Below are 15700 nucleotides of genomic sequence, written 5' to 3'. Positions count from 1 at the left end.
CGATATAATAGTCCAAAGGTAGTTTAAGTTTTAGATAAAATGATGATATTTTACTCATTTCAGGGTATCTGCGTGGATTGATAAAATATCAGTAGATACTTCTATTATGGAATGGACTCGTATTTAATAGAATAGTTGACAAAATGATAATGATGAATAGTGTACGATGTAATATCTGATTTAAACCTCAACACATGTAGCATGGCGATGGCTTAGTTAATCCTTGGCAAATTTCTTCTTTAAAAATAATATTTAAGCATAATTCGTTTATTCCCATCCTTTTGTTCTAACTCACCCACTGTGCCTGTGGGTCGCCTGCTGCAACATTGGTCATCTCACCAAACACCCAAGCCAACCAGCCTCCTCACGACGGTTTGAAGCCGGTTTTTTCGCCCTATGCAGCACGCGCACGCTGCACGCTTGAAGGTGAAATCACTCTCGCTTTCCGTTGCTGCTGCTCGGATGGCTCTATCGGTGGCGTGCATCAGCTAAGCGTCTGCCTAGTAAGACGCTACTCTGCCACACCACCACCGCTAATAATGTGTACAATTGTGCGATAATGATGATAGTGCCCGTTGCAGTAAAAAAAGGGAAATCAAACAAGTGGCTTGTTGCAAGTAGATCATGAAAAGAAGAAAACAGTACCTTGGGCCGTTGGGAAGATGATGGGAAGTTCCGCGTATCTGAATTTACTTAATTAGATGTACTTGTTGGTTGATGGTAAAGATTTTGATGGAGCAGATACTTCGTGTGAGGTGTTAAAAAGACTTTCGGGGAGTGCCCTTAGACCTGATATCGTGCGGCTAGCGCGTTGGACCACCCGAAATACCTTCACCGTGCACTATCACCAACCAGCACAAAACACACACACACTGAACCAAACTCGATCACTCGCTGTTGCGTAAGATTCCTCCACAAAAAAAAATGAAAGAAGCCGGTCCTCAACGCGACCTGCATCGAAACGGTGTTGACATATGTACGCGATTCGCCTTTCTATTGCGCCACCGTGTTGGTTGCCATCACCGAGCCCGTCTTGGCCGGCTACTGTGCTGCCGGGAGAGCAGGTCTATAAATTTTGCCTATAACCTAATTTTTCGCCCCAACTTTCGTAGAGAGCGCTTGATCGTTCGCATTTGATGCAGGTCATTCGATCACACGCACGGCCACCCGATGAGATGCGGGAAAAGTATTGGCAAACAACATGCGTGGACAGACCGACCATGCGGTGATAGGGAAATGGTGGAACCAATCGAAGGATCCAGTCTTGCCGCTGTCCCGGTGTCTCAATAGATAACGAACGAATTAATCGGCGGGGTAGCAGGCGGACTTGCTTGGTAGTTTGGTGCGTTAAATTAAAGCGCTACTTGCGGGGTGTCGGACGCGACAACTTGATCACAACATGTCGCAAGCCATGACGGTTTTTAGTACAGAAACGGGTGCTTAGAGTTTGAAATTTATTATCACATTAAATAATGCCTGGAGGTTGGTGTAAGGAGGCCGTTCTTAAACGTTAGCGCCAGCGACGTTTTTTTATGCGCTTCATAAATCATCTGAGCCGATACATGCTGCTGCCATGGAAGCAGAGCACATTCCAGCACGGGCCTACTTTGATTGAACTTCTTGTAAATGTGGAGCCGTCTAGGCGCTTCAGAATCGAATTGTGAATTTAGATATGGTTCTTATGTAAAACAGTGGTGTAATAAAATTGAAACAGTTTTACGGCCCCCCGTAAGTATGTGATCGAGTTCCGGTAGTAAATCTAACGCCATGCCGAGAACGGAGTTTTATGAGATCACTTGTTATGTTCTCCGAGTGGCTTCACTGTTTTGGCCTGGCGGCAGGTGCTCAGCATCGTTCGCAAATACTTGTCCGTTTGATAACGCGATCGTAACTTAAGACAGTTCTTTTGCAGTGGTGTAGCAGACAGTACCACACCTTCTTTTCCTTGAACGGTGTAGCGTTTTCCACAGCCAGGGCGTTTCCCACCGCGCCCTGATGGTTATTCCGAAACGAGCACCATAAAAGTGGCAAATAAAAAGGTATAGCCCGAATGTCGTCGGCCCCACGGACGGGCGACGAGAGCGCGCCTGGCTTAAAGAAGTTATAAACCATAACTCACCTCTTACGTTGAGCTAGCCCCTTCTCTTGTAAGAACCTGTGATCCTCTTCGCTACGCGGTGATGTGTAGCAGTTTCACCCGAAATGGCCATAAAGCGAGCGCTAATCCGCTTAGGAGGTACATTAGTCTTTATCAGCGGGTCCTCCCGGGCCGAGGGAGAATGGAAGTTTGATCGAAACGATTGCCGTTGAGAATGTTTGTTTCTCGCGGGTCGTTAGACCGCAACCAGTCCAAACACTGCGTGCGGGATTATGGGGCTTTGCTGGTGTCTGTGTGCTTTGCGTACAGCGGCGCGTCATCGCGTTAGGTCCACCAGGGGAAAAGGGGGTTCTTGGTGAGTTCCGTGAAAAGTCGTTGCAGCGCCCATTTCTGGGGAGCCATAAACGTTGCTGCTAAGGCAGGAATTTTACAGCAATTACTCACCTCATGATTGTGCCTGACGTAACAGCGGTATGGGTAGGACAGTTTTCCCTTCCGCGATCGTGATCCGTTCGTGCGGACGACTCATTCCCAGCGTGTCAGACCGGCAGACGTCAAGGTTCTTCCTTTCCAAGCTGGCTGACTCGTTTGTTGTTCTTTTTTGTTTTTGCTTCACTGGAGTTGGACTGACCGCTTCAAGGTGTGAGGCCGCTACGGGTACGTGCCTGCAAGCAAACAGGGGAAGGAAACAACGGCGAAACAAACCGGTGACCATGATGATGTGGTGGCGCGCGGTGAGTTTGTGTCTGTCCTCATTGTTGTTACGGGGGTAGAAATAAACTAGAGCCACGCGAGAGAGTCAATAAACTAGAGCAACTTCACTTTCGTGACGTGACCGGAGGGGCGCCCGCCATTAGGCCAAGAGTCGCTCTAGAAGATGAAAAAGGGTGTGGAGTCGTCCGATCTACCTAGTGTTAAGATCTCCAATGGGTACGACACCGTCGCCCGGGCACGGCAGTACAGTTATTTCGAAAGGGAAAGTCACCGTGCCCCGGTCGTGGACACGGCTCTCGACGTTGAAGTTCAACACCGGTTCAAACTCAAACCCAATGGGGGCAATGAAACTTGGAAGACTAGCTTGAGCCCGTTCGTTTCGTTCAGTTTTCTGCCTGTCCACGGCGATCACGGCGCAAAAGAATGTTTCGATTTCCGACAGAATTCTGAACGAAGAAATAAACGGCGAGCACCAGCATTCCTCTTTTGGGGACGGTTTTTGTCTAGCAAGCAGCAGCAGCACCGATCGACCACCAAACTCCTCCACACACCTTCTACCTTCATAAATCACGATAAATGTGAACGATACTTGCCCTGAACAACTGAAGCCTACCCCACCAACCAAGTCGAAGGTGTGTCGTAAAATCACTCACTATTAATTAACTTCCAGTAGATAAGGTTTTGGGTGTACCAGCCGCCAGCGGACGCATGACACGTTTTGCGTGAAGTGCGAGCTGATTTTCGGAGAATCGAGAATCGATTTCGTTAGGAGAAACAAAAATTGGGAAGCCCGAAAAACAAAAATCCGCTCGCGCGCAGCCTTAATTAAATGTCGTTGTCAAATTTATGTCCCAGTTTTGGGAGTCTTTGGGGGCGCTTTGCCGCAAATGCAAATCAACCAAAGGCGTCCCCTATAATTGGGAGGTGGTGCCTGGTGCCTACCGTTTGCTTACTGCTTCGGGACGAACAACCCAACCATACATGCACAGAAACACACGGAGTTGCTTTGGGACATGGTGTTGTGATCACTGTTAACCTGCCGGCACAATGTCAGACACGTCATACTTCAGGCAAGATGTAATGCCTGCGATCTGCGGACACGTTTTGGGTAAGGTCTTGCTTCCCTGGGACGACCTTCTCGTGTGACTTTTTTGTCCACTGTGGTGGTGGTGGCGGAGCTTGATGATGCTGAATGATGAGCATAATTGGTGGTGACGATGGGGTTTTTTCTACTTACCCCCCTCCCCCCGCAACATCGTTTAATTCGCACCGAAAGCCGGTAATTAACGGTTCGCAGCATCTGTCATCTCTGCCCCGTCACAACCGGTCTTCTGGTCGAGGTCGCCAAGGCAGCATCAAGATGATGATGACCCGCTTTCGCGGCATATCCTCGGGCCACTTTTGGCGGTGGGACGTTAATTTCGGGGCATGATTGATATCGATCGGGCGTAATAGGTGTGTTATTGAGTGGTAACGAATGGTCTTAAACGCACGCTCCTCCCGCCAGCCCTATGACGAGCGTGTTCGTTTTTTTGGTATAAAAAATACAACTTTGAAGTACGATGAGGAGTCGTACGCTCAGGCGAGCGAATAAAAAGAAGCAAAAATGAGTTTTTTAATCGATTTTTCGTTCGTAATGGTAATTCATATGAAAATAGATGACATCAGACTGGTGATGCAGATGAGCCGGTGATATAAATTCCAGCCAGGGTCATTAATTGCATTACTTTATTCCCCTACAGCGCCCATGGAGAACACGCCGGACCAGGTTTCCAGGTCGTAATGTTTCCATTTCTTTCGAACAGGTGTTCGGATGCGACCGGCAAGATTCGTTTTGTTTTTTTTTCTCCTCGTGACATTACCCCGACCGTTTTCCACCCTTTTTTAATTGGCCCGTGGGTTCCCCCAGGGGGGGAAACATTAGTCGGGAAAAGGTTGCCGCGTGTGTCAATTGGCACTTGAAATATCATAACTTCTGACCCGCTCTGTTTGTCTTTCCCGGGCAACAAAACACCCTCCTTCGCCACGGGGGATGAAAAGAGAGATAGATAGAGAGAGTGAGAGAGAGAGAGAGTGAAAGAGAAAGAGAGCGAGAGAAAAGGCGAGATCTCCAGGGATCAGGAACAGGTTGTTCATAATCAAAATCAGTGTCTTCGAAAGGAAGACAAAAAAACGAGTTCCCAGTCCACGATCCCGCCCAGAAGACGTGAAAATGAATGAAATTAAGCAACCAGAAGTGACCGAAGTGGTGTAAGGAGAAGAAAAAAAAAGAGCGAGGAAAAGGAAAACGGGGAACTTGAACAAAATGTTTAATAGAAGCAGTGGAAGAACGCTGCAAGAAAAATGCGCTCGAGACGTGTTCGCCGTTTCGCGAACACAGGACAAACGCCGAAAAGTCGCACGACAGTTTGCATATATACAATTCTGAGCGGAGGGATAAATTAAAACAAGTTTCTTTTCTTCCGTTGCTGTTTGTTGATGGTTGTCCAGTGATGGTCCCCTTTAGTGGTGGTGGAATGGGTTTCTCCCTGTCCGCTGCAACAGCTCACAGCTGGGACGGGATTGTTGCAGATTTTTGGAGGATCTCTGCGAGGATCCTCCGCTTCAGGAAATTTGGGGAGATACCAGCAGTCCGTTGAGCAGGTGTACTCGGCCGCCCGACGCTTGCGTGGATCAATAGCATCGGGTCGATCAACTGCGAGTGAGTGGGAAGCGAGTGGAGGCAAACCCCCAGACGACTGGGAAGAGAATATGCAAAATTTTATGGTTCTTTTATAGGTTCCTACCGCTTGCGTGTATTGGTTTATTTTCGGAGCGACGATGCTGTGTGGCGTGATAGTTTTCAAGAGCTGTGTGTGTGTGTAGAGCTTCTCTAATGATGCTGATCTTTTGCTCGAAAAAGAAGATCAAGAAGAGCTCAAATCCCGCCTGAAGATGAGGCACTGAGATTCACACTGAACTTCGGAGGGAGACATCCATTTCACTTCGAAAGACACAACTTCTCGGTTTGGCGACGCAGCCAAAGTAACCGGTTATGCTCCAGCAAACAACATCGATCGATGTAACAGCATGCTATCCCGGTGTTCCTGTACCGGGTGATGACTCACCGTCTGGTGTAGCGCAGGGAGAACTTCTGGAGCTCAGAAATATCAACTTCACAGAAGCAGAATTTTCGCAACACGTGTCACAATAATCGATCATTACCTACTGGAGTGTGTCGACTCTCACCAATTCTAGAATGTACGATTTGCAACCTGTTCGGGCGGAGGGTTCTTCTTTTCATCGCTCCTACTTTTGTTTGAAATTTGCCTCCACGCTTTACAAATGTACACCTATATTTCACCGATCTTATCATAACGGGTCGATCTGAATGTTAAATATAGAATCGTTCGCGAACTAAATGTGTTGTCTGTCCATTTTCATTCATTAACATTTTCGACCGCCGGCTAATATATGTGATGCGGGAGCGGAACGAACCATCGCCGGTTGACTTGAAAGACAGACAGCGAGGAACGGAGAGAGACACAGTCGAAAATGTGTCGTTGCTTTTTTGTCGTTGCTTGATCACACACCGTGTATCTGCATCGGTTCTGGTTCTGGTGTATTTTGCGACATTCTAGAAGCGACAGTTATAACTGTTTACATAATGTTCAGCAATATGTTCATAACTCGAAGCCCGCAGGCGTAGAGTTGCTTTTTGTCCCCGAAAGCTGCTAACATTTGTTCATTTTCTCCTTCCTTTTTTTTTCTTGCAGATCGCCGTTCCAGGTCACAAAATGATGCGGCTTGGACTTTACCTTGCAGCGTCATGGACGTTACTATGTACCTACAGTGCCGCAATGCCAGACGTAAGTATCCGGGCCGGGACGGTCAGCATTAGTCACGATCGACAAAGCTGTACGTGTTTAGTTTCCACGTACAGCGTTCGGGGTTGGTTTGTATGCAAAGAACGGGGAAGAGGAAGTGCTAATTGTAGCCACACCAATAAAGTTCTTAGTTTATAAGAAAAGCTCGTGGAACTCGTGTGACACAGTTTGGCGCTTTAGGAAGTGTCGGGTGTTTTAGGGGACGGGCGCATAAGGTCGCCACGTTTTCTACGGAGCTACTGAGAAAAGAAATAGCTCCCTGTTCAATCTAACTACAATGTGGTGTCTATTTTTCCAGCAGTTTTGTTTCTCACTCTCCCGCTAGAACCAACTGAAGGTTATGGGGCAAAAATGTTGCAGCGTTGGGTTGGAGCATTGCAAAGGTTTTGTTTTCATTACTACGTCACTGAGTGAGCTCCATTGTTACATGCGATTCCAGCAAGTTCGTGCCGTTTTCGTTCGTGTTGGCCCACACTTCCTACCTGCAAGGGCTGGTCGATCGTAACGTTTTCCTTTCACATCCGCTCGAGCGGAAGCGAACTACCAATTTCAATTGTACGCTTTTCACCAACACCACCGCCACCGTTTGATTCGTGGTTTTGGGTGGGAAAGGAGCTCACACGGGAGCTTTGAGTTTAAGATTTTAAACATTGAAGCTTTGGTTGGAGTTGTAAAATTTCCGTTAAAATTCCTCCCAACACGCCTCGAAAGAATTGTTTCATCCAGCAGGCCATGTATGATGGCAACCTCCACTCTTCTGACAGCTGTCAACGCTGTTTGACGCCAATCGTTCTGACTTCCCTCCAGCCATTCCCCATTTGCTCCAGCCGTCCAGCCGAGTATGTGTGGAAGCGATTTGCCTGATCAATATTACTAATGCTAAATTTTATGATAATTGTCATCATCGGGTAAAGTATTATCTTACATCCAAAACCATTCGAACACCCGACGCAGCCCGACGGGGGATGAACCATTCCCGCGCCTTTGTGTAGTGCTGTTGGTAGTGTGTTAGCCCGGACGGCGGTGGCGAAAAGATCAAATGTCATCGGCAGGACGGTTCTTTTGTTGCTGTTGTTATTTCCTTTATCATCGACACCGATACATGGGGACGGGTTTTTTGCCGAGTGGTTTATCGGCGGCAACAGGTTGGGACGTCTCTTTCCGGGCACTGGTGGTGTGCCCTGGGAGTACCGGAACGGGTTTGTGCTTAAACGGTTGAAATTGGATCCGATCGGAGAAGTTTTTTTGGTTTTGTTTGGAGAAGACGTCTGATAGACGACTCAAGCTGGCAGTACTAAAAGGCGGTTTGAAACATGTTTTTTTTTAAGAGGGGGCAGGTTTACTAGATGATAAGAAGACAAATTTTGCCTCGAGAGACACGCTAATGTCGGTGAGATTGATGAAAGAAGATTCACACGCTTTGCCATCGCGATGCCATGCGATTCGGGCGCATAATTATGCGCTGAGTCATAGGAATGTGCCCCGAACAAGCAATGGAGACAAAAAGAGGGTAGTTTTAGTACAAAGATAAAACACTAAAAATAAAAAGGTTAAACAAGGTACAAAAATATTGTATTCAAATTCAAATTAAACCCCGTAATCACCGTTGCACGTAGCAAAAACACTGCAAACTCTGCAGCGATTGAACACGGAACAGACATCCGCACGAACGCACCTTCCAGCAAAATAAACATTACATAAGGCGTTTGCAGAAATTGGGAATGATTTCGCTTTTTTGTGCGCAGATTTGACCTAGTCGCTCAGACGAAAGTAATTGAAAAAGTAACAACAACACTGAAATTCAATTCCCTTTTCGGCCGGATGAAAGTGGAACAGGCAGTAAAAACCGTCACAGACAGCCAGGGTAATGGGTTTTTTTTCTCTCGCTCTCTCCCTCTTGGTTCCATTTAAGGAAGCCTTTTCATACATTTCAGCTCGATTTGTTACCTTCTTATCACCAGCCAGGCATAATTTAATGCCCAAAAAATGGTGACTGCGTAGCGAAATGAAACAAAAAAAGACAGCGGAGTAAACAAACAAACAAATTGCACCTCATTCGTTTCGCTCGGTTACATGAACCACCACCGTGATCGTGATAAAATCCAAAACCTTTACCTTTACGCATCGTCACTACGCGCCGAGGCTTTTGCTGGGACATATTTACGCGAGGTCCGTTGGGTGAATTTACCCACCATATTCGGACTCGGGCTCACTCGATAGTGCTGCAGCTCCGTAATCCATCTCGTAACGGTGGCCAATTAATGATTCTATTTCGACGATAAATACAACGGGCTCCGTGGCAACGGGTGGCACGATACCAACCATTTTTTTTTTTGCTTTTTTGTTGCAATGGGTGATAGTCTCCGGGATAGTCTTTTTGATTTGATTTTGTACCAGCGGAGCTAAGTGTATTTTTTTTGTTTCTTCTATTTCCTCTACAACTTGCCTGCGCTTCGGATTGAGTAATCTTAAACACAGACCTGCAACCGAAACGGTTGATTGGTTTTCCGTTTTTCCCACAATTATACGCCCAGTGTTCCACACCCTCTGCCTCACCCGTGGTTGAAGGTTTCGTGTTACCAAGCTACCGTACACTGCCCACAGCCCTGTGTGAGTAGATGTTATCTGTCCGCCGAGGGGGCAGATCGCGTTTGGGGCAGATCGGAGATCGGAGCCTCGAGCCTCACAGGATTAAGATGTCACACAATGCTCGCCGACATTTGTCACATGGTGGCTACGGGGACGGGCCACAGTTGTTATCAACACGGCACTCACTCACACACACAGAGACACACCTTCATTCAGCCCAAACGTCACCGGATTATGTCGGACGGCAGCCATCACCGAGACGACGGTAATTGATTGCTACTGCCACTACGGACACTGGGGCGGCGGTAGCGGCAGCGGAAGTCTTACGTCAGTGAGACGCGTGACGATGATGCGCCAGTCACGACGCACGGTCATCGCACGGCGTATTTAGCAGGGGGATAATGCCGGCTGACAAAATGAAACATTTTCGTGTCGGATTAGCCGGCGATTGAGGAGATTTTCGGGGACGCAAAGTCTGATTAGTGGCTGCTATCCGAGAATGTTTCCCCACACCGGAGGGGTTAGTGGAAAAAAGCAGCACTGAATGAAATTCAGCTAAAGAAGATGTTAGCAGAAGTATATTGGATGGCGAACATAAATGGATTTACATACCAAAAATCAATTTAGAGACAAGCTAGGTGCCTATTGGTTGGCCTATAAATTCTCCATCTTTTAATTTAATAAAAAAGTGGAACAAGCATTGACATTTTGAGTTATTTATAGCGGACGGCGTGAAAGCTCCCCAAGCTACCCAATTGCAACCCGGTCCGGCTTTATTCTTGTGTGCGCACTGCGCGCAAGTACGTGTGCACATGCGCGCGGCGGTACTTGCCAGGAGATTGTACCCAAATTTAGATCCACTTGAAGGATAGCAACAAGCCTGGTGAGCTGGTGAGAAGGACATCCAGCAAAACCGGTACGTCTGGGTGGGTTCGGTCGCGGGCCGAGACTTGGCTAGGTCTGGGTCTAGGTTACTACGGCCCGAGCCACAACCAAATCGAAGGCTGCGTAGTGCCTGGAAAGATTTCGTCAACGGCTTGGGACATTTTGGAATAAATATATGCTCGCTGCTTGCAAGAAGACATCTTGGCTTTGTGTGAAAATAAGCACATGTCTTTGGATGCTTAAGACCACCTTGAAAGTGTATTGAAAGTTTTGTTGTTTATCTCTGTGAATGTTTCAACAGGACATATTTGTTTGCAATTTGATGACAAATGCTGTTATTTTCACCCAAATTCCACTGTGAAATCTGTCACAGCCAGAGTCACTTAGCCGACAAGGCAATGGCGTGGCATCTATGCACCTGCTCTTACCTTAGTGGACATATTTAATGAGCTCCCTTTTCGTGCAACATCGACATCGTTATGCGGACGCCACCGGCGCTTGCCATTTGTGTGCTGTTATTAGATTCGCTTGACGCATGCGACTACACGGGCCAGTGCGGAATCGCTCCCGGGGCTTTGCTCCCACACGGCAAGAAGAAGATTAATTTAACTAGCTGGCGGTAGCGGGGGCACATGTGTGCAAAGTGATTTCGGTTTTTGCTGCGCTCTTATAATGTAAGGATTGTTTTTGCGACACGAGGTGCGCCTGCACCTTTGTATGGCCGTGTACCGGGCGTAATCATGACCCAATGGGTGGTTCAGTTTGTAGTTATGTCACGCTGCACGTCGAGCTACTGGGTCACTTTATCAGCTTGTCAAACTACCGGTTTGAGCCGTGTTTTATAACCAACTTTGTAAAAGTGTAACAACATTGGAATGCAAAATAAGTTACTGCATCTTCTGTTTACAAGTAAGCAACAAACTATTTCTAATTCAAAATCATTGGAAAGACTTATTATAATCAAGCGAAACAGCACCACAAACATAGCAAAATCGACAAATGTTTCGAAAGAGCTGATTCTGGGGTTCGTGTCTTGTTTCGTGATTGAAGTCGTTCGTTTTGTTATCCATAGTAGCGTATCAGTCTCGGCTGCCTAGCAACCTGTAATGCGCAAAATCAACAAATCAGTAGCAGAATACACCCCCTACAACCCACCACCACCATCTCACCCTCTCTCACCTTCCCTTGGCTTTCCCACCCATGAGCGTGGCACTCGTGAACTCATTTCCTTTCGGGTGCGCTCCGTAACAGTGAATCGCGCATTTCTCGTGTTTACATAATCCCCCGGGCCCAGCCAGCCAGCCAGTCAGCCCCGGTTCGCTAATTGACCTCGATGGCTCACCACCACCACCACTGGATTGGAAGATGTTTTTGTTTTTCGCAGCCATTGCGTACGAGCGAGCGTGTGCGCGCGCGCTCGCAAAAGTTTTGTTCCGCACGATGCGAACGCGCAATGTGCAAAATTTGCATCGATAACACCATTTCGCTTTCACACTCTACCTCCCCCCCCTCTCCTTGTTTGGGTGGGCCCAACAGCCGGGAGAGGGTCTGAATTCCGGAGCAGTTGCACCTGCTTTGCACTTTGCTTGCCTGTGTTGCCGTGCCGCCGCCGTGCATTAGTGCACCCCGCCCTGGTGTGGAGATGTAATGGGATTCCGAAGGTTACGTGCACGCAACGCTGATAAAGACAAATAGCTGCCAGCCTGCTCCCGGTTTGCCTGGGAATGCTGCGTATCCGCAATTTGATTGCGCGCGTTTCGTCGCACGCTGCCTCTTCCGGGATAGCTGCTGCGGCGGTGAGCGTGTGCGGTATTCGCTTCAGCGTTTGTCCACTTCGCTGAAGCGACCGTATCGATTGTGTGTGTGTGTATGACTAGCTGGAGATGTGTGTTGTGGCACCAAACAAAGGTCGGGTTGGAATTGGAATGAACAGGTTCGAGCGACTCCCAAAGGCACACGTCTTGCAAAGCAACAGTTCGAGATTGTTGCTTTTTGTTGTTTTTGTTTTTCTCTCTCAAACAACACTCGGGCCGCTTTTGTCTTTGCCCCATGTCTATCGCTTTGCGTGCCAACATGCGTCTCGCGCAAGACCGCGGTCAGGTGCCGCGAGGTTGCGATAGACAACGCGCAAGGTCGTACAGTGTAGTAGTAGCCCGTAATGGAGTATTGAGAGCGAGAAAGAGAGACAGAAAATCGAAACGCTTTACACATGCAGGGCTTTGCCTGGCCCCAGGCATTTGGCAAAACAATTGTACTAACTCTTCGAATCAATCACAGGGTGGAGGTGGTAGCGCCCAACCACGCTTGCCACGCCGTTTGCCCAAGGGGATGGTAACGCTGCTATGGCGCACACTGTAAGATCCATACGCGCCCTCAACCGTGGGGCTAACAAATGGTCCATTAACACTCGATTAACTCAAACCGAATGCAGGGAGTCAAATCGCATAACAATATTTTTCTTTTAGATCACAGTTTAAAACAACCCACCTCCTCTAAGAAGTTGATCTGGATCAGCGATCTGGTTCGGCATAATTTATGCAAGTACATGCGCGACCACCTGAATGACAACGGTTTGAAAGGAGGCAGAGCAGTTGGAGAAACAAATCGAGAAATAAATGATTCTGCCTCTAGTACTGCGGTTCTGAAGTAAAGAGTGTATCCCACCTGGACGGTGGCGGAGGGCTGGCTTACGTCAGACTGAGACGTCATATTCAGAACTAGATCAAATCGTAGTAGGCACTGATACACTGCTCGAGCGTTGGTGTGTACAAGCTCCAACAGGAAACCCGTTATTGTACATCTTAGGCAGTGCTCTAGAATCTGTCGTACAACATTGTTTGCACTGCCTTAGCAAACACTTGTCATTTTACTAATTCCTTTGGCTTTCTGTAGTCGGCCATTTTATTAAACCGTGTTTTATTTGTTATCTTTTCTCCACAGATACACCGGCAAATGTCCTCTGCCCAGCTACAGGAAGTGTTCCACGTTGATCACGTCGATCTCGTCCCGCACTACGAGCTGGTGCAGCTGACGCACCACACAAACCGCCCGGTGCTGGCGAGCTCCCGGCGGAGACGAAGCATCGATTCCTCGCAGGTGGCCAAAGCGAACGGTTTAACGTCCGGCGGCAACCACCATGTCAAGAAGGACCTCAGCAAGGTGCGCTTCACCGAGAAGGTAAGCGAGCTGGGCGTTAAACCAGCCGGCCAGCAGCGGAAACCCTTCCCGAAGCAGGAGGTTCCGCTCGAGGCGGGCCCTCTGGTGAGCAGTGGGCCTCCGAAGCAGGCGGTGGACGATTCTACACCACTGGAGCCGATGGAGCAGGGTGGCGTTAGCATAGCGGACCTCAACGAGCACCGCGTGTCGTTCGATGCGTTCGGCGAGAACGTGAACCTGACGCTGCGCAAAACGGAAGGCCTGCTGCGGGGCGGTGCCCACTCGCTGCGGATGTGGAACGTCCGGTCGGATCCGAACTCGACGCAGGGGCTGGTCTACGAGGAGATTCACGATGAGGTAAGTCCAACGAAATGCACATGTTCTTTGTGAGGTAATATCGAAACGGATTGTTTCGTGCCTTCGGACGCTTGAGAACGACAACAATCAACACATTTTAAGAGATTGGTGGTTAGTGTTCTTGCACAATCAATCCAGCGCCAGTTCATTGTGCTATGCAACACCATCGAGAAGATCTCTTGCAGATCCCCCCTCGCCCCACATACCTCTTCCCCTCCCCGTCTCCCCATTTCCGGCCGTGAATTGTTTCGCAGCAAAATACGAGCGAATTGTTCTCCGGCCAACATCTACGCCAGCATGGGCGGGGGCGGCTGGAAAGGTTTTGCCGACATTCCCACAATCTGTTGCTGGTTCGTCTAGCGGTCGGTGCATACTAATTAGGCACATTTCGACAGCAGGTATCAGTAGCAAACAGCACCAGCTTCTACAGCCGTCCACGTGGGGATTGCAGCAACATGCAGCGATTGCCGATTGGCGCGCATTCTTCGCGCATGCGAACAGACCGTTGCTGGTATCTAGCCGACAACCCTGCACACTTGAAGATCGATTGCATTGCACAAACACACACACTGGCGATATGTACGTTCAGTCTAGCGTATGTAATTAGATTGAAGGTCGTGAACGGGTCGGTTCGTCAAGTGGCGAGCTGACTTTGCTCTAAATATCGACCCGTTTGCTGGCCGGAACGTCGGCTTCACACGGTGCGCAAGATGCAAAACATCAAGCTTAGCCCCTTGCGCCGGAGTCGCGCTACTTTGACAGTTAGCTGTCTCTCGGGGACCCCGAGGGGTTTGGGCGGGAGTTTGATTTAATTTATAATTTAAATAATTCAACTCACCTGCCCGCAAAGCTGGACCGTGCTGCTCTACATTGTGCATCCAAATCGCGTCCGCGAAGAACGGTGGCACATACAGACTCACACACACACACACCATCCGGAGTTCAGGGAATTGGGCTGGCTGCGAAGCAGAAGTAAACAACGTTATAGTTACCAGTGGAAATGTAAATGGAAGCAGTTTTTTTGCATCACTTGTTCTTCGATGGCCTTTGGAATGTTTGTTTCAATCGTGTTTGGAGATCTGTTTTTGTTTGCGCCGTCGTCTGATGGTCAACCAGGGTGTAATGATAGTTCTTAAGCGACCCAGGGACCTTAGCTTAATTAAGCAGGGTCCGCAATTGACCGCAGTAGGATCAAGCGATCGATCGTGCAGAAGTGGAGTCATTTGTGGGCGATGCTAGTCCGGATTTGTTTTTTGCACCCCTCCAATGACTCCCTTAGAAGGCAAAACACTTACCAGCGGTGTTGTACTAATAGCTGTTCCCATCCACCCATAATGTTTGCGTAAATTATCTAACCCCCCTTTCAGTATGTACCAACACGCAGGTGACATACTGCGGACACGGTCTATTAGTTTCTAGGAGCAAAAATCCACCTTTCAACACCTGCCGCTCTAATAGCTCTTGCCAAGTTCGGGGAGGACCCATTCTCGGGTCCAATTCCAATTCTTGTACGCTGGCCGTGTTCACTAGTTCTTGCACGCGGGGAGATCCTAATCGTGCCTTTAGGCTCATGTCCCGTGATGCCGTTGTCGATTGGTGCACAGGTGTGATGGATCGCCGCGCCGCCCGAAGGGTGGTTCGCCAGCAAGAAGGTTGTGGTGTAGAGTGACCGTATCACGCTCCAAGATCCAATTTATCTACCAATCATCTCGTGCTCGTTCTATGAGGGGTCGTCGGCAAGGGCAGCGTTGGGTAGATAAATGGGTAGAATTTAACGTTACCATTCCGATGGTCATAGCCGCGGGTTGCGTTTTTTTTGCTTCTTCTTGCTACCCAAGATTCGAGGTGTCGATTGGCTATTGGGTGTCCTACTTGAAAGGAAAGGTATGCCAAGTGTTTTAAGCTCACATTGGCCTCAACCTCACCTGGCACTGGGTTTGGTATGAGGAAGATTTATGCTCGCCTTTTGGCTGCTGCCTTACAAAAGTTAGAACCTGGGGCCGCATTGTTCTGGGGCCGACGGGACAGGAAGACA

General features: G+C 48.5%; 1 protein-coding gene across 9 annotated transcripts in view; it reads left to right on the top strand.

The window, feature by feature from the left end:
- LOC3291422 (A disintegrin and metalloproteinase with thrombospondin motifs like) overlaps positions 1-15700 on the top strand; it is an 86470-nt gene that overhangs the window by 19120 nt on the left and 51650 nt on the right. For all 9 annotated transcript variants that reach the window (XM_061655857.1, XM_061655856.1, XM_061655859.1 and 6 more), the window contains exons 3-4: positions 6568-6660; positions 13093-13665. In XM_061655857.1, the coding sequence (XP_061511841.1) occupies positions 6589-6660; positions 13093-13665 (645 nt within the window). In that variant the 5' untranslated portion in view covers positions 6568-6588. The remainder of the gene's footprint in view (positions 1-6567; positions 6661-13092; positions 13666-15700) is intronic.

This window comes from Anopheles gambiae, chromosome 3 (assembly GCF_943734735.2).
Source record: "Anopheles gambiae chromosome 3, idAnoGambNW_F1_1, whole genome shotgun sequence".
In the NCBI taxonomy this organism is placed as follows: domain Eukaryota; kingdom Metazoa; phylum Arthropoda; class Insecta; order Diptera; family Culicidae; genus Anopheles; species Anopheles gambiae.
This window is presented reverse-complemented; position numbering and strand designations above follow the sequence as displayed.